This window comes from Limanda limanda, chromosome 5 (genome assembly GCF_963576545.1).
Source record: "Limanda limanda chromosome 5, fLimLim1.1, whole genome shotgun sequence".
In the NCBI taxonomy this organism is placed as follows: Eukaryota; Metazoa; Chordata; class Actinopteri; order Pleuronectiformes; family Pleuronectidae; genus Limanda; species Limanda limanda.
The window spans coordinates 5,421,742-5,449,150 of record NC_083640.1 but is presented as its reverse complement, the minus strand read 5'-3'; the positions used below and the strand labels follow the sequence as shown (position 1 = coordinate 5,449,150).

At 38.2% G+C, this 27,409-nt stretch overlaps 1 protein-coding gene across 1 annotated transcript; it reads right to left on the bottom strand.

Annotated features, from left to right (window-relative positions):
* Positions 1-1,850: 1,850 nt before the first annotated feature.
* On the bottom strand, positions 1,851-26,783 carry tango2 (transport and golgi organization 2 homolog (Drosophila)). The gene is made up of 9 exons (XM_061070943.1): positions 26,650-26,783; positions 23,980-24,103; positions 18,858-18,946; positions 15,393-15,512; positions 14,322-14,439; positions 4,937-5,004; positions 4,601-4,751; positions 3,237-3,341; positions 1,851-2,724 (listed from the first exon to the last, which is right to left on the bottom strand). Exons 2-9 carry the CDS (start codon positions 24,033-24,035, stop codon positions 2,604-2,606), a joined length of 828 nt encoding a protein of 275 aa, XP_060926926.1. The 5' UTR covers positions 24,036-24,103; positions 26,650-26,783; the 3' UTR covers positions 1,851-2,603.
* Between the last annotated feature and the right edge of the window lie 626 nt (positions 26,784-27,409).

Genomic DNA, 27,409 nt, shown 5'->3' with positions numbered 1-27,409 from the left:
AAAACTGTTGTTCATGTTATGTGTTGACATCTTTAATTTACAGTCAATGTTTGATCTTTTACGTGACAGGTTTTAGAATATAGGAAAATATGGTGAATTTCCCTTGTACGTTTATATTTTGAATTAACTACAAATTATTACATTTTTAAGTCTTCACAATATTATTAACTAAAGAAAAATAACATAACTTAAAATTACAATAATTGTGTGTGTGTAATGTCTTTAAACACTACACACTTTTACTTTGTAGTTTGTTAGACTCTACATCTGAAATGTTTAACATTTTATCACATGCATCAACTAATTTTCTTAGTCAGCCATGTCTCTCGATGGTGCTTGAATAAAATAATCATAAATTGAGTGAAATAAGTGTGTAAGTATTTAAAAACTGTTGTTCGTGTTATGTGTTGACATCTTTAATTTACAGTCAATGTTTGATCTTTTACGTGACAGGTTTTAGAATATGAGAGAAGATGGTGAATTTCCCTTGTACGTTTGAAGTTCTTCTGCTCAAATTAAGTGGCCAACCACCAGCAGATGTTGGCAGGTGTTAGTGGACCACCAGTTAGTGTCATAACTTCAGTTGTGCACATTAGCAAATTCAAGTACTTGGATTTTGAAATCCAGGAAACACAATCATTATAATAACAAATAAATAAATCATCAAGTGTTTTTTGCCTTTTGATCAACAATACAGTCTGAACCTGAGGTTACGCTGAGGCTAAAGGTGAATCTGACTGGCTGCTGGCTTGTATGGCAGCACAATGAAAGCCATGTGTCCCGCTCAGTAGATCAGTCATCATTACCTCTATGCCTTTTTAAAATGAACACTGTCCCATTTTAGAACATAGGACAAGGTAGAGAATATTCCTTGTACATTCTACCCATACACTGCTCTAATTAATGCCTCACCAGTTCATGTTAACAGATAATCTTCAGTAGTCAGGTGTTTCAGCCTTTTAATCACAAAACACCCTCACCGTCATTGATCAGATTCACTTATAAATGTGTTGAATATATGGCATAGTCCTGAGGTGTTGGAGCAGCAGATCGCTTCAGCATCAAGTGAATCACAATATCTCAATTTACCAGTTGGGGTCACTAATAGTCTTTAGTCTGAAGTAACACACAGTAGCTTCATTTCACTTCTCCCCTGTAGTACATGGACGTAGCCTAATAGAACATCGGAGATTTGTTTGTCTTTTTCTACCATTTGTTTCTTTTTGATACAACAAGTTGGGTAATTGGAGAGATTTTTAAAACAAGGATAAATATTTGTCTTTAATTCAGTGCAAAAAGCCTAATTTATAACAATCACATCGATTTTGACATTTGATATATTTTCCATTTTGTAACTTTTCTTTTTCCTTAATGAGGGATACTGACATTTTCTCAGCACAAATTTAGACTTTTCATAGGAAAAAGAACAGATGATACAAATGAAAACAAGAATCATAGAATAAGTGGAAAAGACTAAGTGACTTTTGAAGAGAAAAAGAGTCTGAAGTCGACACCTTCTTATGTTAACTTAGGAGGCTTCATATGTAGCTTATACACTTCAAAATTCATTAACTGTGGGTTGTTTAACATTCAGAGGAATCTGAAATGCGACCTTAACCGATGAAGTGCTTCCTCACTGAAAAAACGCCTTCATGCACAAGATGGAGGAAATGTAGACCATTATGTCTGCAAAGGAAAGATGGAAAGAAACAGGAAGCAGAAGTATAATATTTCTAGCCAGCGGTTAAGTAAAATGCAGAAATCTGCAGACAGGTGCATGAACATGTGAAGTTACTAAAAAAGAAGGTTCCTCACATTCTGAACTATTATTATACAACAAGACATGAGAGTTTAAGGGAAGTCTTTTATTGTCAAACAGCTGTAAAACGTATCACTTTACCTTGAAACTATTTGCAATTGACAATGAACTCACTGCTGTAATCAGTACTGAGACAATAGTTGTGCAGGGTTAAGGCAGAAAAAAGTAGCTGTGACTCATCGATGGTAATAACTGTGATTTTATACCTGAATAAACATTCTCTAATAAAACAACAACCCTATGGAAGATTGTAGAAAATCCTATGCAATATTGATATGCATATATCTTTTAACTGTTCTGGCTAATAGATGAAACTACAAATTGCAGTCTGGAGATTGTGTTTTAAGTGAATTCACCCATGTCATGGATTTAAAGTTAAAAATCTGACACTATCAATAATAAATTAAATTGCATTCATAGAATCTTGTCAATAAAAGCATTGACTGCAGTTTTAAACTATTAATGATAGAAACTGGAATTTTTCAAGCAACCCCACCCTCCTGTTTTGAGATGTATTTTCTAAATCATAAATGTTCTTTGGCAACTTTGCAAATTCATACATATGTATCAGAAGATGCATTTTAACATAAATTATGAACAAGAAAAACATGTCATTACCTGAAAGAAAAAGTGCAAATGAGAATTCATGTTCACATATAATGGGTTTTAAAGGTCTTTTTAACTGATTTTAACTGTGTTTTACAGTTGGAGGTGATGGGAAAGGAGGGTGAGGAAAGTAAGGGTAATGCAAAAAGGCACACAGTGGATCTCCTCCATCATGTCTTCATCCCTCCAGCTTGAATTGGAAAGAGTTGGTGCTCCATTTGCTTGCGTCGCAATTGAGCATGGTGCGTTCTGTGAAGGTCACGTTCCCTTCAGCGTCAATCAGGATTATTGTATTGGTCCTGAATGGGCAGGGACACAAAAAAAACAAGCAAACACATCAAAATATGAAACGAATGACTGAAAATAAATCTACTTAGACATGCAGATGGCAGGAGTAACTACGGTGGCCCGAGATGCCTAACACAAGTGCATTAACAATAACACAAATGCAAAAGCCACAATAGAAATGCAGCACTGAATTAACTACAACAGCCACACAATGGAAACTCAACCACAGTGAAAGTGAGCGAGGGATGTTGACTGAGTTACTTCTTGCTGTGAAGTCAGCCGTTGTTTGGAAAAACCCAATCAAGCCAAGCGGCAAACAACGGCAGACTTGTCCTTGGTAAGCAGCTCTGCAAGTTTCATTGTCAAAATCCATTGTAGCTCAGGTCCATTGTGGTTGTGCTCCCGTCTCATAGCTATTGCATTCTTGTTGTGTAAGTAAGTAAGATGTCGTAAGTCACATCGTAAGTAATGCTGAGGACAAATATGATCATTAAAGTCACAAGAGTGGGTGGAAGACACTGACCTTGTGCCATAACCAGATGAGCGAACAAACACAGCTGACAAAGCCTGGAGCATGGGCTTACTGTAGCCCTCACCCTGGTTCTCCTGAGCAGGATCAGGTGCGTTCCTGGAAAACAAACACAACACACCTCTTTAGGATCATGTTAGCAATCACTTCACAGCATATAACACTCCTGGGCTCTGGTGCCAACATTTGTCAAGTGGACAGCGTCTCTTCACAAATGGCATGCCTTTATGTCAACTGTTCCATTAAACTAAATTTTATTTATGTAACCAAATCGAAATGTACCTCAAGGCACTTTATATAGAAGGTCAAGACCTTAAAAATGAGCAAGCACTTAGGCAACTGTGGAGAGAAAAAACTCCCTCATTAACTGGAAGAAACCTCTAGCAGGGAGACAGTTTAGCAACAGTGAAACATAATGTCATGAAAATATCAGTGATCAGCCAGTATTTAAAAAAAATAGTCCAGTACTTAATAACCCCTCTCTTGTTTTGGAACAAAAACAAAAGACATGTAGATGAACTTTAGAGGTGTTAGAAGGTGAATTTTTGTGTCTTTCAGATGGAGCAAGTACATTTTTATCCCCATGTTTCTCTACTTTATGTTGAGCTTCAAAATTAGTTTGATATTACACCGACATGGATTAGGGGAGAGTTGATGCTTTAATTCCCACACCTCACCCTGAACGTCTGTTCTTGCGAGTGGGTACAATCTCCTGAGTGATGTGAAGCTGACTGATGGTCGTGGTTACCAGAATCAGAGCCAAGACCAAGAGTAGTGCCAAAGTGTAGGTAAATAAGAGTGACATAAAAACAGCAGCAGCTTTTAAAGCAGCAGCTCTTAAGGTTTAGGAACCTTGGAATCATGGGTCAGTTGTGTTTCAGCTCAGTGGGTGGGAGTACACAGTCAGAGCCACACTCAACACATTGATAGACTTTGTTTTTTCACCACATGAAAAACACCAGACAAGGAGCCCAACAGAATTAATCACCATGAGTGGCTGCAGAGGGCGCTGTTGCTCAGTACAAGTTATATTGTGTTTCTTTAAGCTGAGCTAAGCTAAACTAAGCTAATTAAGTTGGCAGCCATTTACTATTAATCCTAAATACACAATAGTGGCATTTCCTTTCTCCTCTAACCATTAGTATGAGAGTAAATAACTCTAGTTCCAAAAAGTTTTCCCTTAAAATTACATATTTCAGGTGAATAGATGTAAACACCCTCAGTGTGATATTATTAAGCCTAAAATATATTGTGAACCTAAAATTATTTACTAAACAGATGCAAATGAAGATGATGTGTTATTAGAGGGTGTGACTCTATAGCAAGGGAATGGGTGGGTGGGTGGGTGGGTCACTCACAGTTCCTCATTATTGAGGACATTGAGCAGCTCTTGCACCAGCCCATCACAGGACAGGGATTGGTCGTTGACAACGCTGGTGAAGTGGCGCTTGCCTTGCAGCATTTTCCTCCATGGAGTCTCCAGCAGTGAATTACTCAAGCCGTAGATTCCTGCCGAGAAGCACATGAAAGATACAGACAAATGTCCAGTGCGCTCTGTGACCTTGTGGCACATCATCCATCTGAGAGAAATATCAGCATTGAAATGGCTGAACAACAGGAACGGACCATAGGCCGAGAGAGGAGAGTTAAATGTGAAAGGAACAGTTTCTACAGCAACCATATTAAAAACAGACCTGCTTTCAGATGGATGGGTTCAGGGCTGCCTCTGTTACCATAGTAACACACAGTGTCTTGTTTGGCTCTACACGGGACACAGGAAGACAGAAAATTAGAGATTGCATTTAGTGAAGATTAAACCTGTTCATATCCAATTATGATAGCGGTGGTAAGAATCATAATGTGTCTCAGAAACTCCAAATACAGCAAGCTGTTCTAAGGAGCACTTAGGAGGGAATGATGTGAAATGAGTTCTCAGGGTGTGAGAGAATAGCAATAGTGCACCACACAGTATTCTTTAATGACGGCTTTCCTGTGCAGTCCTGGAAAGCAGCATTTAAGTCTTATCTAAAGGAACAACAGGGTAATGTTAAAACTTACAAATTAGCATTGAGAAATCACCTTTCCCTACCACCACAACCATTTAGTTTAGGTGTGAGATTGCTCCTCACTTCAAGGAAATGTATTTAGTCTGAAAAAATCAGTCTGAAATAGATGGCAGATCTGCTACAGGAGAGTGAATACCAGATCCTTTGAGTAGTAGGGAGAATACATTTTGTGATGTCAATTTTATGACATCCATCCCAGTCACATCGGTCCGTCTGACATGTGGTGCAACACTGCTTCAGCATCTGACTTGGATAGTTTCCCGGTCAAGAGCTGGCAGGACAGGAGCAGAATATGCTGGCGGTCCTGTTGCTGTGCAATAAGCTTCATTTTATGGTCTTAAAAGCCAAAGTACAAATCAGGCAACTGGGGTGAAGATGTGGTCGATTGGAACGACCACAGCGGAAATTGGAAATTGTGGAAATTGTTTGCCATAAAACCCATTAACAAAGATTTTGCATGTGATGTAAAGAGCGGAAACAATTGATTAATTCATTAACTAGCAGTGGGCAATTAAACAATATCAATAATTATCATGATAACGTTTTCCTCAGTGGCAATATGAAAAATGTTCGATATACATTGATATAACTCTCATACATTGTATAACCACAGTGAGAAGATACAATACACAAACCATCCACCTAAGTTTTGTAAAGATTTTATGTTTTTATCAAGTACTTTTCCTTTTCTCCTCATAAAGAAGAGAAAACCACAACCTTCACTCTTCTTTCAACGTAAAATAAATATATTTGTGACATTTATCATGATGATTTTTCGAAATTGACATGAATTTGATATTATTTTCGTCAAATTTCCCAGCACTATTTCTCAAACATAAAGATTTATTGCTTTTTGATGTGGACTTTATATTTTCTGTTTTATAGGCCAAACAACTTTTTGATCAATAAGATAATATTTGAAAAAATAAATAAATCATTAATTAAGTTAGTTGCAGACTCTTTGAAGAAAAATAGGAATTTCATCTACTAGTGGGCTAGTGAGTTTTAAATGTATTCTGTAAATTTGGTTTTGAATTTTGATGCATAAGGAATATGTAACTTTGCTTGCGATTTGTTCCAAGACTCAAGTATAATTTGTTGATATGCTCATCAAAGCTTCACCTCACTGTGACAGTAAATTGATTATCTCTTTTTTCCTCATGATCTGTTTAGGCTCAACTACACAGACAGACTCATGTAAGAAGAGAAGTGACGTGACAATAAAAAGCTTGAGTTTAGCATCACCTGATCCCATCTGATTTGTCGGAACATTATCTTAATGGGGACATTGTTACCTCTGACTGAGGACAGAGGGATAATATGACGACACATGCACGCTTCCTTTCATAACCTGGCCACACGTTAAAAGAGATTAACACGCTCTCCTAACACCAGTGGCCTCGGTTTCACTCTTAACTGTTTGCACAAGAGCTCATCTGTCTTGTGTAAAGTTCTTGGGAGAGGGGTGTTTTTTAAAAGCCAGGACAAAGTTTCTCCAAGCAGCTGCGAGAGAATCCTCAGAGCTAAAGTTCAGTCTCTCTGACAAAAACATATAAAAAAAACTCAATGTTGTTGCCAGCTGAACAGTCAGAATAAAAAGCTGTCTTTTCTGTGTTCTAACGGTTCCTATGAACACAGCAGAACTGGCCAGTGTTGACTCGGGCGATAACAGTCTCCCCTCATACTTGCGTGTACACAGCCGTTGCTCAGTGGGAACCAGATGGCACAGTAATTTAAAAGGAAATGGAGGGGTCTGTAAAGGTTTTTACTCGTTGTTAGTTCTGCTGGGGGCAAACACATTGTCTGAAACACCACATTGATACTGTGCCTCAAACACTAGATCAGAAAGAGTTGGTGTCTATCTATGTAAACACACTTTTCCTGGAATGTGCATCCAATTGACCACGGTGCTAGCAGGTGGAGGACTTTTGGAGAGATAGCTCTACTTCTTCCTATTCAAACTGGCAACACTATCGGAAGTCCCATCAGGTGCACGGCGTGTTGATGTGAGCTAAGATGAGGGAACAGCAGGAGGTCAAGGCCAGTGGGCAGAGAGGGAACGAGGAGGGAAGAGTAGAAAAATGGCTTTTTCAGATCTCAGTCAGAAATGTAATCAGTATGCTGCCTGGGAGACGTTCTAATGAAGGAGTCCTCTATGCTGAGGCGGCTGAGCAGTTTCCCCCTCGCCAGCTGTGGTGTAGTTGCCTGGAGATGGCTGGAAGAGCCTTCAACATCATCAGCTCAGAATGTAGATGGGCATATTGACAGGGGGGCTCCTCGGTAATGGCAAAGTTAAAACTCCTATCCAATCACACACGTCTGTGCATGTACACCCACATATACGGGTATTACAGGAATGGAATGGTAATGAAAACTGAGGCTTGTCCATTTCTAATGATTTCTCTCCATAATACTGAATATGGCTACAGGGATTTGCTCTGTGAGTTGATCTACTGCAGATTGAAATATCTCAGAAACCACTGGACGGGTAACCATGCAATTTGTTACAGGTATTTAAATTGATCATAGGCTGAACTGTAGTATCTTCGGTCACCATCATGCGGTCAAATGTACTATTTGTCCAAAGCATAGACTGTAAAAAAAGATGAAACTCCCACTATCCGAAATGAATCCAAAATAATCTGGATAATAACACTGCTATCTTACTGGGATAATCATTTGGAGTCAGAGCCTTCACAGTTATGATTGAGGGATGAAGCCATGGGAAATACATAATCCCAGAAATACATGCATTCGACCAATCATATGTCAGTGCACGAGCTGTCAATTGTGATATTTCACCCCACTTTTATGATATCAAATAAGTAATTCAAAGCAAACTTACTATAAAAAATTAGCACTTGAACATACATTAGTGTGATGAGAACTATCTAATGTAGCAGACACTATTTTCAGAAATATCCATTTAACTTGTATTTTGACTTTTTAGTTTGGTCTATGTCCCATTCGCTAACATGGAGGAAGCAGGGTTCATTAACTATATTGCATTTGCCCCATCAGGGGGCAAACTTTCAAAACAGTCTATGGACCAAAGCTCTACTTTATAATTAAAATAGGAAATATGCTAACAAGCTCATCTTCTGTTCCTGATTTATGGTGTTGAATATTGGCCAGAAAAAAAATGTTATTGCAGAATATCATTATGTCACGGTCAAGTTGACCCTTAACCCTTTGGATATAAAATGTTATCACTTAATTTCATCTTTGTATTTTTGTGTGATGGCCAAAAACCTGGTTTTAAGGTGACAGTGATCATGATCCTTGACTTTTTACCTCCAAATTCGAATCATGTCACCCTTGAATCCAAGTGAACATTTTTAGCAAATTTGAAGAAAAAGGGTTTTCTGAGATATCGGATTCGCAAGAAATGGGAGGGAGTGACGTCCCTCCGGCCAAAGCTGTCGTCGGCACGGAGTCATAACAATGAACTTGATTTAATCTTTATAAATTAGACTGATATTTCCACATCAGATACTGTATTTGGCCTCAAGGTGACTTCTGACTTGAAAAATAAAGCATAGGATGTTCTTTTAGTAATTAATAATGAAATTGTATCTCATTTGACCTAGAAAAAAGAGCCTTTATGAGATGAGACAGAATTAAACGGTAAGATAAATATAGTGGAATTCAGATCTCCTCTCTGATTTAAAAGTATGACCCCGTGCTAACAAGTAGAAAGCCCAAAATCAACCGTACTGATTTTTTGGGGGCAATTTTGCAGCACCTGGATTCCCTCAATTACAATGAAGGCAAAATTTTAGCTGATTACTGTGAGCATCTGACAATTCTATTCAGTAGAAATTATGTGTTATTCTGCACAAAGTGAATGTTTCTTCGTTGGTAATCTTACAAGTGCCTGGAATACAAATACTCATCATAGTTCCTTTTTTTTATGTTGAGAGTTCATCCATCCCTGATACCCTGGAACGTGTGCATCTGCTGCACTGCTGTTTTTCTTTTTCAGCTCAAACTAATTTCTGCCAAGAATACACCAGACGGTTGTAGACCGTGAGAATGAACCTGTGCTTTTTTTTCCAGCCAGAGTTGTTTTAAAAAAATAGCCTCTCTCTGCTTGACTGAAAATGCATTAAAGGAGGCATTTCTTTGTAGGCAAACATCAGAGGAGATATTCATTAAAATGGATCATCTCTGGCCACTGACTTAAAAGCAGGAGTCACAGAGTGGAATCAAAACCCGATATTATAGAGAAAGAAATGTTGGATATGGATCTTGAGAGCATCAAGCAGAGACCAATGTGAGATGAAATTTTAACTATATATGTTATTAGCTCCACTGAGGGATGGCTCAGTGGGATGTTTTTAAAATGCAAGGCTGCCACTGACCAAACCATCCATCCACTTATAAAACATATTTCAACACGGTTATTGATTATTTATCAAGGCGACTTTAGTTAGAAGGGTATCACAATTAAAAACAAGTCATACATAAATCATGTAAATATTTTATGTCCCAAGTTTTGTATTAAATATACATTTCAATCCATTTCAATGAGGGTGATCGCAAACTCTTAAGAACTGAGTGGAGACACGGAATGCTTAAAAAAATGACAGCACCACCACCACCACATCATAAATCATCTTCTCTGGTTACAGACGAATGAGAAATCATCCTTTAAATCCACTGAATGTAGTTATTAATCTGGAAGGAAACTATACGTCTCATTTCCTCTAACCTACTAGGCTGGTGATGATGGCAATGAAGACGTAGCTTTGCTTTCTGTTACTGTGTCATCTCCATTTGTAGTTGTACTGGCACCGACACTTAGGCACCACAACATAAACACAGACCGTCTTTAACTAGGCTGGTGTCTCATGGGCGTTGTGCGGCACCTTATTCATTAAAGAGGAATTTCAGTGCATGCACAACTTTAGCTCCTGCCTCTCATATGGTCATTTGCAGATTCTTATGCTTTCTGATTGAAAATGACATCTAAGCAATCTATCTGATGGTAAGTGTGGTCCTATGTGAAAAGAGAAATCACAGAGATTTCAAAGGCTGAAATGAAACTAGCGCTTGTACTGAAGCTGAGACTACTTATTATTTTGTGCAGATATTACAAACTTGGGACCTTTGTAAACTCTATCAAACAGCAACTGTTCGGTCGGTCCAGCTTTGGGTTTCTCCCATAGACTGTATGGTTTCTCTGCATGATAAAACAGTGCGCATGGAGGACTAGTAGGAGTAATACTGCACATGTAAACAGTTTGGAGCGTGATGTTTTTTCTTTAATCAAAATTAAAAGATAGAGAACTGGATTTAAGAGTGGGTTTCTGTTTTCTAAAATAAACGTAACCCAATATTGAAGGCCAAGGACCATTTTATATTAGCTTTCATAATCACCCTTGTGTGGTCCGGACCTTCTGACTTTCCTCATGACTCCATCAGTTTAGTTCACTCCAAATTAACAGGTGGGAAAGGCACTTCGACAAACAGGGGGATTAAAGAGAGCGCAAACTCGCAATGGGAAAGGAGTCAACGTCTTTTTTAAATCGGGTTCATCCGCATTTAAAAACCGTATATTATACACTGTACCTTTAAATTTTGGAGTAAAAAAGGTATTTGTCTTGTCTTGACAAGCGTCGTAACGGCTTGATCTGAACATTTCTCCTCACACTTGTAATCTTAGGGACAAACTAGCTCTATGCTGCAATGCAAGAACAATGCTTCTACTCGCAGCATCAACTGGTGTGGACTTTTTTTACAGGGACATTAAGCTTTAGTCTTTATTTTAAGTATGTAGCTATCAAGTCCATATTTAAGACCTTCTTTACTGGGTTAACATTTAACAACAATTTGGAAACATTGACCTTTGGGAGTTAGTTTTATCATATATGCTTTGCCAGAATGTGTGTTTCTGCTCTGCCTCAGAATGAGTGCTGCTCCTTTGTGATCCTGGCTGGGTGTGATCTCCTGTTCTCTGCATCTCTCTACATGCAGGTCTTTGTGCTCAGCCAGATCACCAAGCAGCTCAGTCTGACAATACACTATGTCCTTTGGTTTCAGGCTCACCCTGCCACACCTTACTAGTTCTTTGTCTTTTTGTTTTTATTTGTGCCTGTGTCTGGTTTCTGCACATCTGAGGCCAAATTCTCCTAAAACCTGAACAGAAAGATTGGCTGCAGCTTTCAACTAAATCATGAAGCTGAAAGTGCAAAATATATCTGTCTAAAAAATGAACGTCACATGGCTTCAATGCACTACATCGTGTACAGTGCAACCTTTTTGAGGTAATGATTTGCTGCCACGTTTACACAAGTTAAATGTTAAGTCCTTCTTAAGACATTTATACAACCATAATGAAGGAAACATATGACCACTTCAAGTGTGACAGATATAAATGAATGTCAGAGTCCCAAAGAATCAGAGAATTACTTAAACTTCCCAAAAATTTTGAGAAGGTCAAGTAGCCTGACATTTTTAACTCCAAATGCTACATTATATCACAAACTTCATGCAGAGACAGTAGCCATCCATACACTTTCCCCCAACCAAGCCGAGTGTACTGTCTGAGATCAATTCTCACAGGGGTTTTTGACTACATTTTCAGTTCCTTTCCCTTCTTGTTAGTAGTTTAATTACAGTGTAATAAAAGACTGCATCAAAATACATACTAAATACACTTTTCTCACAGATATTTTCTGTCATTTTAGATAGTTGTGATGGTGATGTATGTTAAAGTGAACATTTGTTCCTAGTAAGTTTGGTTTTAATAACTAAGCTGATTGACAGCTTAGCCTGCCTCGAGATTGGTCAAGTGCGTTAATAGATGGGACCTCTCTATTGAAGCTCAATCCCCCAATCACTACTGCAAAGACTGTGGCTCCAAACAGCTAGATAGATACATGGTGATTCATGTCCAGAATATTTCATCTTAATTTTTGTACTGTTGTCCATCTTTATATACAGTCTATAGCTAATGTCTTCTTTCGTCTTTGAGAAAGATCTACAACATACATACATTACTAACTACCAGTGGTGTATAAAGTACTTGAAAGCCATACTTGAGTAAAAGTACAGATATCTTACTTGAAAGTGACTCCGGTTAAAGTAAAAGTCAACCGTCAGAAAATGACTTGAGTAAAAGTCTTAGAGTTGCTCATATTAAATGTACTTAAGTATCAAAAGTATCTGGTGTTGAAATGTACTTAAGTATCAAAAGTAAAAGTACAAGTACCACATTTTATTTCAACTGACTAAAAAATTATAACAACACTATATATATAATGTATAATTTTACAAATTTTGAACCCAAGATGCTGAGGTTAAAATAGTATTGGACAAGTGCATCTGAACTTCTAGCGACAACAAAGAATCAACACAACAGAATAAACAAGTGCCTCTTGATTCTACCTAAGAACACTAATAGACCTGCCACTAATAGACCAAATGAACCTTTTGTGTCTATTAGCTGTATTGTGTAACTGCCTGGATGTTTACCTGCCTGTATACCTGCCCGCCAGCTTGTCCACTCATCTACATGTAAGCCTGTTTATTTATCATTAGACTATCTTCACTGAATGGGCCTGCGTGTGTGTTTGCATTTGTTTCCAGCAGAGTGACAATACACCTGTAGGGTATCTTGCCTGTAGGGACGACAAAGTGAAGACACAACCCTGCCTGAAGTTGTACACATTAGCCAGTTTGTACAATACATATATAAAGACTCAACAGCTTCTAAGTTGTGTTGAGTCAGCACAAAGGGCGACTAAGGATTGGAATTGGCAATATATAGATATATAATATCTTGGCAAAAATTATATTGGCATTATAGTGAGTGGAAAACTGGGCCTGATTATCCAGGGTTCCATTTGGGAGGTCCATTAAAAAAAATGAATTGTGTGCATGAATATGCAGTAGTCCACGACACAGTGTTTGTTTTTACTTACTTATCTACTTAAGTACAGTAACAAAGTATTTCTACTTTGTTACTTCCCACCACTGCTAACTACGTATGCTGTCAAAACATTTCCGTTGAATGAAAAGAAAATTAATTTTTAAGGGCAACTGAAGTACCACTTAATGACCGTTAACATAATTAAGGCTTACTTAAACATATTTAGAGACTTAGTTACATTTTGACACATTTAGGCCTACAATTCAGATAATTATTTTTTATTTTATTCATTTGTTTTACTTTTTAAGACCCTGTGGAAACCCTTAACCTGTCATTAAAAATGCACCATATGAACCCTAAACCTGTGTAGAACTAACAGAAATGCTAACCCTGTAGGAGAATGTATATACAAGCATAAGTAAATCCCTTTTGAGAGGGATCCTGCTTGAGGCCATGTTAAGAGGATGAGATGATTTTTTTCTATCTCCCCCAGCAGGGATACAGCTTTGGTGTTGGAGCTGAACAGCCAAACTCTCGCTGAGAAAACTGAGATCTGCTTCGATGATTGAGGGTCGTATCTCAGAGTGCACTGATCCCACTTAGATTTTTCTATCTTTACTCGGTCACCAAATACAGTTATTTCAGGCTGGTGAAGCAGAGAAAGAAAAAAAAGACTATATTTTTAATGATGTCTAGTTTTTCTTTGTCTGAAACTCTGAAATATGTGCAGGTGTTTCTATCGGAACTTTAATGTTGGCCCTTTTACAGCTCACAGCTTTTCATGAGATGACGATGTTGCCTCAAGGTAAGAGTGGGCCAGAACTCAGCTGTACAGAGTGACAACCTTATTCTCGACAACTTGAAAATTCTTTGAGTTAAAAACCTACTGTGTGCAGGAATGTGCCACTGTCTCTGGTGTGTCCACCTTAAGAAGATACCTCATGACACCCACACAGTCTAACAAAGAACTCCTCTTAATGTCTGACAGCCTTTAAAGGCCGTATTACATGTTTTTCCCGCTTTAAAGAACACTGACTATATCATACCGAAACTTGGTGAATAGACTCGGAAAATGTTAAAAATGATTTGACCCAGCTTTATCAGTGAAAGGTCCATTTCACCACATCCTTCACTCACTTGAACTCTGCTGTGATGAGGTTGAAGCCATTGTACAGTTGGCCTTCTGATGACACCTTCTTCAGGTAGGAGTAACTGTCCACATCCTTTTCCATAAGGTAGTTGGACACTAGAAACCCTGCAGAAAAGCCGCAGTAAAAAGAAATGGTTCTTAATTCACGCACTCATTAAAACTGAAAAAATGAATACATGATCGATGTTTTCAACTTTGAGGAAAAATAATGACATGGGATCCTTAAAAGTTAGGGTCAGGTACCGAACTTGTCACAGCCTCCGATGAGATTTCTAGTCGGTTAAATATCTAAACGACTTGGCAACAACTACAGCCAATCAGAGTGCAAGATAAAGTGATGGTGGTGAAGGTACAGGTAGTGATGAGGGGCCCCCTGACCTTTGTATATTGCTTTTATAAGAGATACAATAGAAATGAGTTTGGTCGTGGGCTAAGTTTGAGTTTAAGCCCAAAAATGAGAAAAAAAGTAAGTGTGTAATTATGGAATATTTTATTTGATAAAGTTATTTCTCCTGAGTTATAAAAAAAAACATTCCACTGTTGATGGCAAAGCTCGAGATCGAAGGGCTTTGAAGTTATGTAGTCTGAAATTGGCATTAAGGTGCAACCCCCACGCTTTACACTAGATAAAATACAGTTAAAAAAAGAGAGCAAGATTAACATGACTATGTCGCCCCTGCAGCTTGTTCAACTCACAGTGAGTCAGTGAGTCAATGGAGAGCTTAAAGCTCTTGTCACTCTCACCACAGGCAATACTCACTGCAATATTTGTGATTCAAAATAATGACATTTTAGTACCAACAGAGAAAATTAAGTACCAAAAAAGGTACCATCTGTTAAAAGTGCTGCATTAGCTCAAATGTGAAATGCACCCCACCACCAAACGGCTCTTAGATGTTAAATTATGGAAGACATCTAAATGTACAGTGCCATCTTATTCAAATTGCATGAGTATACGTAATACATTAGGAACAGTTCAATTATCAAGTAACTGATGTGAGTGTAAGGAGGAAACTTGAGCTGTGTGAGTTAACACTGGACGTTCCTGGCGGGCTCACCTCGTCCCTGTGCGTCAGGGTTGGGATGTCCTTCCAGGTAGTTTGTGATTACAGCCAGCTTGCCCTTCTTGTTGATCCCCAGCCATGATCCTCCCTCCTTCCCACACTCCAGGTCCAGGCCTGTGGTACACAGATGTAGCAATAAGTTATTATAGTGATGAAAAAAGGTGAAAACAATATATCAAATAAAAAAGATCCTAATGTCACTGTACCGGATGAATACATTTCCAACAAAATGCAACACCCAGTCACATTCCATTCAGAAAAGTCATTATTCATGTTTTGGGGTATTTTTCCCAGTGATTTAACAGATAAGTTCCCCTAGAATTACAGTGGGTAATTTACAATTATGTTTCTTGGAAAAACAGCTTATTTGGTGATAATTATTTAGAATATTGTGTTGGATTGGTTGACTTTTAATCGTTTACATGCCTAATTAATAAAATAATTAATTGCCTGAATATTTGATCAAAAAAGACAAAAAAATGAATGTGAAATGGGCAAGTGTATAAGTAAATCAGTCAAAAATAAGGTTTTCAGTAATGACACCATAATGGTAAATGATTTTATTAGGTTTTAGTAGAGATTTCCTATTTCTTTGTATTTAGCACCATATTGCATAACTAAACTTAACCAGAAACTTTATAACAAACAGGTTAAATATTAACCCAACATTGACCTCAATCTCATTAAGTGTTTTTTGTGTCCTATTTCATTGCCAAGGCCCCAATAAGACGAACCCTCAGTCTGCAAGCTTTGAAGCAACGCATCCTTCCTTGAACTAACAACTACAACTATCCAACATTTAGATTAAGATTTGATCAAATAAAAAGGTTAACAGATGATGTCATCTTCCTGGACAGTCACTCACATTAAAGCATTAGGAATGGATATGAAGAATAAATCATTTAATATATCCTTTGATTGGAGTAGCACCATGTTGAGCTTTGGCAGTAATGAAATAAGAAATCCATCCATCTGTAAATCAGTTGTTTTCTTCCCACTTTCCTCTTCCTCATTTGACACAGAAAAAGAATCGCCCTGCTCGTCTGCTGCACTTCCTGCTGATCAATAGAGACGGGTCCACTTACACTGACAGTGACCAAGGGGGCCAAACGATCGTATTCCCCTGGGGGCTGGATAGAAGGCGAGCCTGATCCCACTGGGAGCTATAGCTTACTTCCCTCCTCGTCATGCTATATCTCCTCTGCCCACCTCCACCACCCACCAAGCCGCCCCACATATAAGGCAGAGCCATTTCTTCCTGTCACATCGCATAAAAGCAGCCATCAATTCAGGCCCTACTAGTGGAGTCCTGACCCCTCTGTTATAGAGGGGAGAGGAGGCTGATGAACAACGAGGCTATCTCCACGTATCCTCCTTCGGCAGGAAAAAGGGATGATTGATTTCCCCTGCTTGGCTATAATGTGTATTGGACATCAATCAATTAAATATAGTTTACTAAGGTTGGACATGTCCTGTGACACAGCGGGGGTGTTTTGGATTCTGAGATGCAGGACAAAGATTCTTCCTTGATTATTGAAAGGTGTTCAGCCTTGAATAAAGCTGTATTCGAACATCACATCTGCAGCTTTTTTATATGAGCACTGAGCCAAAACGTTTCATCTTATGATACTGTCTACATTTACCACAAATCCATCGAAATCAATTAAACTGCTTATCCACTTCTTGGTTTTGTAGTGTTTTATATATGCAAATTACAACTGTTTTGGTCAGGTCTCCCTTGCAATAGAGCCTTTCAACTATAGTGAGACTGAACTGGCTTTTTCTTTCTTCAAATGTGTTATATAGATTTTTTGTGAATGTAAAGGATCTGCGAAGTTAAAAGCCCAACATCTGTCATAAATGGAGCATCTCTACTCTACAGAGAATACTGCTACTTAAGCCCCCGAAATGCCTTGTCAGTAGGCCAGTTGATAGTGATGTTACGTGACATGCCCCACATTCGCATAATGCACCCCTAGTGGCCAGTCTGGCACAGGCCTTAACAAAGCAAAGTAAAGCAAGAGCAGAGGCCGACATTTCATGCACTGGAAGCAGTTGACTAATCTCAACACAGTGGGCCAGTGGGCCAAACAGAGGAGGCTGCACATTTTTGGGAGGGAGCTTAAGGAGACACAAGCTAACACTACAGATATTTTCAGAAAAAAAATGGGTTCAGACATTTTCCAGAGTTTAGCTTTCACGTATGAGGAACACAGCAGGAGATAGTTCAGGTCAGACATGTTCACAACAGCAGGGACACACCTGGAAAAATGGGTAGAGCATGCAGGAGGCAGGGCATAGCCTAGTGTATACAATAAGCTGCTGAAATCATGTGCTTTTTGTTACAGTACATCAGCACTGGCATCAGCTTTTATGCCTAATAGCTCTCGAATCTCAATGTCTTTTCCAAGATCTTCGCGTGCATGGATCCTCTATTTCATACTGAGATATTTGTTTTTTCCGTCTGTTGCTTGTTTGAAACATCATTGACACACCTAATCGCTCGCTGTGGATTTTTCGGAAATGTTCTGCTATTCTCACATGGGCTAAGTCGGACATTTTACCAGGGAGCTGGCACGAAAATGTCTGAGAATATCCGAAGCAACTGAGTCAGAAATTTGCATTCTCACATACAACAACTCGAAGATTTTAGAAAAATGTTACGATTTCAGTGCAAGTCTGAAAGCAGCTTGAGTGTTTCAGTGAGAGAGGCTCAAAAGAGGAGATGCAGCAATGTAGTCAGAGGAAAGTAATGCCATTTTGAACATTAGAGCATGTTATTAGTTATGTAATTTCAATTAGTAAATATAAGTATCACATATTGGGACTTCAGGATTTGTAAGTTTGTTTCTTTTGTTTCTAACTTTGTATCTCCATCTTGTTGTGATGACACTGATCTCAATTTGAAGTTGATCTGATGAAAACCCTGGTACAAGTACCTCAAAGTAAAAATGTGGAATATGGCCAAAATGGCCACTAAATGCAAAATACCAGGCTTCCTGTTGCGTTTTTCCAATTGCACCGACATACTTTTTTGTTTGTCTGGTCATGATACACCTGTGTATCAATTTTTGTGAAGATCAGTCAATGTGAACACGTTCCGGGGGTCTCGAGGGGGCACCGTTTAGCCATTTTGCGACGCCCATTGAAAATTCCTTCAGAATACGTACATTTTCACCACTTTCTATTTTTTGGTAAGAATTTGAGCATGTTAAAGCCCTCAAAAAGCCAATTCATTTGCCTGAATAATAATAATAATCCTTACAATTTCAATAGGGCCTCACTTACTGACCTCTGAATAGGAGCATATTATTTCTCCTTAAAATTGATATGAATCCTGCACAAGTAACAGATCTAACTTTCTTCTATGTTTATTTATCTCTCGTTACAGAAGACAAATTAAATGATTCATTCAGTGCACTTCACTACGCCGATATGGAATGAAATGTACTGACTTACCACTGAGGATGTCACTGTTGGTTCCCCAGTAGTCTGCAGCTTTGGATGGCCTGTTGTAGAACTCATCTCTGTTTGCAGCCAAAATCAGCCTGTGGAGATGGGAAAAAGAGGTCAGACAAGCTGTTTTTATTACTGTTCCTTCTGCGAGTCGTGTTCATCTGCTCTTGAAGAAGAGTTATTACAGAGGGTCAACAGTGGTTCGAACAGGACATCCATCACCAGCGACTCATTCATCATGAACACATACATCCCATCCTTTACTGTATCTTCCTTCCTTGCTGACAATATATCATATATTTGTATCAAATTGTTCTCTATCTCTCTCTCTCTCCCTCTCTTTAAAGACTATTCAGGGGAATGAGAACATTATTCTTCCTGTTGCATCTGTTGTCTCTGTGCTTTATCTGTGACCCATGCAAACCTTTCTAATCATCAGCAATCATTTAAGCTGTTGCATTCTCTATTGTCATTAAGCACTGTGTAATTTCAAAACTTAGTGTAATTACTCATCCTTTCTATAAGATTCCTCCTGACAGTAGGCCATTGTCTTACCGGTCACGATTTACACAGGTGACCATTAGACTGATGTTTATGTTGGACTGTAGGTTTCCCAGATTGATAAAAGGCCTCAGATGTGTTCAGGAGCCTCAAGAAAAGTACTTTTACACAAAGGTGGCAAAATAATTCACCCTCTTTTGACACTACAGATACCTTCAAAGTATGAAAGTAAAAAGTACCCCTCTAAGTGTCATACTAACTGTATCTGTGCAAAGCAAACTGAGACTTGTGTTACATTAAAATATTTCAAAAACAAGTTAACTTAAATCACTCTTAATTCAAATCAAACAATGTAAAACAATGTTTTGCATGATATGCACAAATGGATATACAGAGAGAAATCATCTTTTCTCTGTTAATTTCCTCTCTTGATATTGGGAAGGCAGCACTCAACGATGCAAGAATAAATACCCTCAAATACATTAAAACAGTAACAAGCCTGTTTTGAAATTTCAAGGAGTAGAAAGTACAGATACTTGTGTTAAAATGTAGGAAATAAAAAGTCATCACAAAAACTTACCACTCAGGTAGAGTTAAGCTATCTGAAAAATCTACTTGAGTACAGTACCAAAGTAATTGTACTTTATTACTTCCCACCTCTGCTTTTAAATCATAAATTGACTGAGCCGGATGCAGAGGATATGAAAGGGCAAGATGAAGGAGCAGGGGGCACTTTTGATGATGACCAAAGGAAACAGGATCAAAAAGAAAAAGTAAAATAAAAAAAGAACTTGATCCAAGGAACTTTGGTGTACTGGCCGTGTCAGTGTAATACAGCAGCTTGGTTCAGATGTTTTTTGATTTTAATGTTTAAATATGCCATGACCACTTTCAACTTTTTTGTTTTAAGATCAATGAATGCCTTTACAAGTGCCTTTAAAAGTGAGTGATCTGAACAAGGTTAATCACATGATACTGTAACTAAACACAGCATCAGTTCTGATGTCAGGACATTAACTGAAATAGTCAGGTTGGTCCAACCGAATGGTCTGATCTCATAATCAAAAACAAAACCCCAAAAATCGTATCTTATAAATTACTTTCTATATTATTTTCTAACCTCTTAAACCCCACTGACTGATGGGTTTAACAGGTTTAGTGGGTGACTCAGGGAAAGAAGCTTGTGTTTTCTCGATGCAGCTGCAGGTTCAGTTCCAAACTAGACATTCACCAAATGTCTTCCCTGTTCTCAGATTGAATGGTGCAACCATAGGAAATTGTCTTGAATATTTCACTCAGAGTAAACATCCTATAGCTTCACTTAGGAGTGACCTTTACCTAATACAACGCCTTTCTTCTACTGTCAGTTGTGACCCAAGGATACGTAACTACCAATATGTGGCTTTACACCCTCTGTCAACATCCTATAGCTTATAATAAACACAACAGCACACACACTGTTTGCTTATTAAAGGTCCATCCTGCTCGTCTCCTGTTCAGTTGTTGTAAAACAGAAGAAACAACTATTGAGTTTGCTTCGAGGACGAGATGATCGCCCACTGTTGCATCATGTGAGCATGAATTCACGTTTCAGCAGAGTATTATGGACTTATGTACTCGATGGTGTGTAAGCATATAAAGGTATATCATAAATTATGCATAATAAATTTACCAATAGAACTAACTGATTCACATATATGGAAGAAGAGTTTAAGGTTATTGAGGATTTAAACACTGCAAAGAGGCACTTAAAAGACCCTTTCAGAAAACTCTACAGGGCAGACAAAAGGGCAAATGGAATTTATTGACCTCTACAATCGCTGAGTATTTCCTCTGAGCTTGGCAATGGTCCCCCTATTAATCTTTCAGGATGCGAGTGTGGATCCTGTGTAAGAGCAAACCGATAAACTAAACTGACCTAATAGGGGTCGACCTCTGTGCGTGGAAGGATAATGGCCGCCTGTTCCCATGGCACTGAGGGACACTGCTGCTCCTGAAAACAAAGCTAACACTAATGATGCCGCACAAGCGAGAGCATCTGCAAACGGATCCTGAGGGGGAAATCACATACGCAGCTCGGATCACAGTGACAGCCGGCCAGCTGCATAATGAAAGAAGGATGGTAATCAGCAGAGAGGTATCAAAGCTGTGCATGATTACTCAACTCTTTTTTTTTTTTACCAATCAACAAACACAGTGGCTTGTGGACTTAGAATCAACAACTGTTGGTTTTGGATTTATCTTTTCAAGAATATTGATGATTTCCAAAGGAACATTCCTTATAATTTTAGTCAACAGATCGCATTAACATCATGGAAAAATGTCCATTTGATCATCCCGCTGTTCCTAGATATGGTATTTGGGAAAATACAATTTAATGAAAATATCTACAGATAGCTATGGTCCCCACAGGAAAAACTTTGAGGTGACCATGTGACTTTTCCTCTAGACTAACCATTTCTAAATGCCAGGATACAGTACTTTACCAAAGTGGCAGTGCTAGACTCAGGAAAGGTCACAAAAGTCATTCGGGTTTATCCTCAAGGAAACATTAATGTTTGAAAAATATTTATGTATATAATATATATATACAAAGGTTGTGGACCATCACTCTCTGTAGTATAATTTATGCTGGGTACATTCATGTTCTCAGGAGGAACAAATCTTAACATTTAACACTGTCCTTGAGCTTCCTTTCTGAACCATTGTGGGGCCAAAATGTCAACTTGCTTACAACATGCATCATAATTTAACTAGCAGCTTTTTCTTCTATGAGAGAGACAGGTTTATCCCCACTGTTGCAAAATCTCTGTAAAATCGGGTTAATGTTTGCTTAGTTCATCACTTTTGTCTTGTTGGGTGCAGTGAACATTGCACATGGAGCATATCTAAATGACACTAATTTGACTAAAGGCTATACAAATACTACAACACTGCCTGGTTGACTGCAGCACAGCTCTCACCCTGACATTCTGAAAAAGGCTGGAAAATTGGGTGTGGAATACGGGAGAATCTCAGCATGTGGTTAATCACTGATTCATTTGTGCTGAACATGCAGCCGTTTCACCCCTGAAGATACACTCTTGTAATTTTGTGCCTTGGGAGTGTAATAATTGTACTTAATGAAACTATAATCTCGCTTCAGTCCAATTTTGTCCAAGTTTCCTACACATTTCTTTTGATTAAGAAGACAGCAACCGGGCACAGGGAACCTGATTTTGCAACTAGTGGTTTATATAAAACACTGACGTAATCACATTAGGACACAGCATGTTTCACCTTTCCCCAGGTTCAGGTCTGAGTCAGCACTCATAACACATCTCCACTGTGATATCCTCAGGCAGGGTCGGACACCCAGGGGGAAGGACAGAGATGGAGTACAACCAGGTGGAGAGCTTGGGAGATTTATATATATATATATATATATATATATATAATAAGCTGGACTTACACCACTATGCAAACCACTTTGACTGCTCGTAGTGAGATGGTCTGTGTGGTCCACTGAATGATGTCTTCCTTTACAGCATGAAGAGCAAATGAATGTTGTAAAAAGATTTAATCAGCACTTTGCTGTTTATATTTCAGCAAAATTTGCCTTGTTTTCTGTTTTATTATGTGGAAGATATGACAGGTGGGGTAGTTTTGCCATTCCATTAGCAATAATGCCACAGTCCAAAACTAGATAGATAACAAATTAGATATGAAACAGTATATATAAAAAAAAAATATATATATATATTTTTCCTTTAACTAAACTGCTAATATGCTGCGGTCTGTGCCCATTTGCACATCAGCTCAGTGGCAGACTGGATTTTCCTAGAATAAGATAAAACAGGGAGCAATGCAGCATTGTCAGGGATTGACAGCAGTGATGTCAAGAGTTGACATCACTGCTGTCACTGAAACCTAAACAGTTTTCCCCACATGTTTATTTTCTATTTATTTTTTAAGTTTCTAAACTTTCTGTAGCCACACGTCAGCTGCATGTTCCAACACCTCATTGAAGCTATGTGAGTGACACATTCGAACCCAGCACTGTCTTTTATAGCAGAGTCAACAGAAAATAAACAAGACCTGACATATTGAGCATGTTTAAAAAAAATAATCTCACAAAATGTTTGCAGAATGAACGAACAGCGGCTTCTTATGAATTTTAAAGATTAACATATACCTGTATACTTCTGCACTGTAATTAAAAGTGAACAGGTGCTTATAATATTTTATCATTTTCTTGGGGATTTCACACTTCAGATTCAAGAAGTTAGCAAAGTGGCAGAGTTGTATTTAAATTTTAATTACGACTGTGCTCTCCCCTATGTGCACTAGAGAGGTTTTTTTTGAAGATAATACAATGTTGTTACACAAAGTTTTCATCATCTGATTGATTTTGGTGACCATTGCCTGTTCTTTGCACCTCAGCTGTTGCTACAGTACTTCAAGGTGGTTGTTAATGAACTCAAGCTATATTTTCGGAACACAATCTACTGCATTTCCTGGTCTTTCTGGAGCATGATCTATTATATTTTTCCTTTAGTGCTTTCTTTTAGAATTCCCTTTATTCTACTGCATGTGCTGTAACACAATTACTCTCAACATATAATCAAAGGGTTAATTGTCCTACCTGTAGGCATTTTTGGAAGCAGGCCGGGGGTCAAACTTCAAGAAAATTATACACATCGATGTACCGGGAGATTGCCGACAGGGTTTTCAGTCAGTCCGCATCTGCCTCCAAATCTCAGTCACATCTGGCAAAGAGAAGCAATGAGAAAAAGAAAAGAGTAAAACCTATGTTCACTGGTTTTGTAAGGAGGCGGCAGCTTGGGGGTGTGGTGATAGAAATTATATATCAGATGTTAAACCTGATCATGAGACCAAGTCAGGTCCGTTCAAATCGTATTATATACAGATGGAGATCTAACAGCCGTTGAAGTCATTCATGTGACATTGTTACAAAAGGTTTTTCTGACATGCTTGATTTGATACGAATCAGCAGGTTCACATTTGCTTTGCATCTTGTGGCTTGACTGGGACCAATTGAGACTGCAGTCGGTCTTGGCTTTTGATTAGCTGAATGGTTAATGCGCTGCCTGTGTTTGTTAAGTAAGTCTTTTGTTGAAACTACGTTGAAGCGGAGAGCACACTAGTCTCTGACTGTGCTCATATTCCCATCCATTCTCATCTGTATGCTGGGACTCTACAGATTGAGTTGGCTCTTCAAGAAATAGAAGGAGACACACTAACACCAACTTAAGGCATTTCCCATTGGGCAATCTGACAATTTTGATTGTGATCAATCTTAAAGACATCCATGATCATCTGTTCAAGCAAACTATGGAGATTGTTACATTTTATGACGTTTACTCTCTATCTAACCTAATTAGTAATTACACAGATCCACATTACAAGAGATATGCGTACAACTTTTGGTCCATCTAGGCTATTTATCAAAACTTGTAAACCTTGAAGACCAAGGAAAGCACTTCCCAAGGTTATACAACAAATCTGTTTTAACCAACTTAAAATGAAGCATCTGGAGGAAAAGGCAGTATTCCACGCAATGTGGTACAACAGCCCGGTCTGCATTTCATGAGGTCCTGAAACAATTTTCACAGACTGACAAATTAGAGCAGTCGAAAAACTATGATAAATGCAGCAAACAGATGGGAAGAGGTGCGTGAGGCGGTCACATCCTATCAGCTGAGGATCTGAAACCTTTGATGCAATAATGAGTTTCAAATGGTTGGAACAGCTGAGTTCTCAGGCTGCTTTGAGTCTCTGGATATTCTCGATAGAACATTTCACAACTGGGACGAAAGATTGCAATTCAGATCGGGGATCGAAAAAGATTTTCGAAATTGTGGGAAAGATCAGACCTCTACCACTTCCTAGAAAGTCTATCAGGCGGGACAATACCTGACAATTTTAGATAGATAGATAGATAGATAGATAGATAGATAGATAGATAGATAGATAGATAGATAGATAGATAGATAGATAGATAGATAGATAGATAGATAGATAGATAGATAGATAGATAGATAGATAGATAGATAGATAGATAGATAGATAGATTACTTTATTCATCCCTGAAGGGAAATTAAGTCGTCAGACCAGCCGGTATATTTGAATACAATAAAATACAATACAATAGAATAAAATAAAAAAAATATTGAGGTAGAAAGAATAAAAACAGAAACACAAGATAAATAGGTAGATAAGGTGCAGTGGCAAGATGATGGTAATAGTACTGATGATATGATGGTAATGTTATTGTTAGACAGTATATAAAAATAGAACAGTATATATATTTATATATGATAGTAATTATACCAATATAATAGCAGTATTTAGTAATAATAGCAGCAGCAACTGTATATATAATAATAATAGTAAATATAATAATAATAATAACATGTACACATGTATAAATATGTGTATGTAGACTTATATATACAAAGAATATACAGAGAGTATGATATGATATATAGTAGAGGTATAAATATAAGTATTTGACAATACAATAGATAATATAATATACTATGAGTGTAAGAATATGTAGACAGAGTGTGCAAAAGACAATATTATTGTATAAAATGATATATAATATCAATATGGTTTATATTAACACATATCACGTATGATGTGAAGTAAGTGTATATGGAGAGGAGTGTTAGACAGGGTACACAGTGCAAGGAGACAGGTATATTTAGTGCAATTTTACTAAACACAATGAGCGTACTTGGCTGTAGGGCAATCAAATGAATCATCAGGGTGTATGTTTTGTGAGAACAGGCTCAGAATGGCAGGTGTTAAACATAGAATCCCAAGGTTTCACTTTATCTTTATCAGTGTTGTAACTGTGAGGAGTACAAAGGTGGAGATGAAGTAACAGCAGCTCAGGGGCTCAGCCACCGATCACCATGTCATTTCACGATGTGCCATGCTGGGAACAATAACCATGTGATGGGAGCAGGCTGCTAGATTAACACAGCAACAGTTTGAACACTGAGTTCCACAAGTGAGTAGCTCTGTAGCCAGCTATTCTTAGATGCTAGCTAAAGAGCATGACCACTGTGTGTTATGTAGGAGGCTGAGAGAGATAGGAGTTGACCTGCAGACAACATGAGGTAAAAAAACACACAGGTTCACCGACACCTGGTTCTAACTCCACCAGCAAACTTGTGTCAGCAGAACTTGGGAACCTGCTCAGGAACTAGCCAGCGTTAGCATTGCTGCAGTCAGTCATGTAGAGGTGAGGTACAGACGAGGAAAGAGAAGTGAAGATTCTTACCTAGCTGCAGTTATGCCCGCCACAATAAAAGTGTAGATGAGGTGAGATGAGCTGCTGGATCAGCTGTTCTCTGACTGACTGAACTTCCTGTCGCTCTGCACTGTTGTTGACAAAGGAAGTGTTCAAACAGGGAGTCATCTCGATTTGTATCTCTGGTCAAGCCTCCTCAGAGCGGGCGGGGTTGATCTTCACTGCGGTGTACTGAATCCCGCCCACCCGGGCACTACACATGCTCAAACCGAGTGCTCTTCCCACAGGGCTCTGAGGTTCACTGTGATTGGTCGGATTGTGGCACTGATCTTTACAGAGAACACTTTAACTTCCGGTTGATTGTTTGCTTTCACAATAAAAGTAACGTTTTACCTTGAAAAACCAGACGTTTCCTTTTATGTTTATGCTGACTTGACATTGCACCTTACCGGTACAGTATTATAACAATATTTTGAAAATAAACAGGTAAAGGGACGGAAGACAGTAACATAAAATAAATGAAATAAAATTATGTAACTTATTCATGTGAATAAGATAGATAGATAGATAGATAGATGGATAGATAGATAGATAGATAGATAGATAGATAGATAGATAGATAGATAGATAGATAGATAGATAGATAGATAGATAGATAGATAGATAGATAGATAGATAGATAGATAGATAGATAGATAGATAGATAGATAGATAGATAGATAGATAGATAGATAGATAGATAGATAGATAGATAGATAGATAGATAGATAGATAGATAGATAGATAGATA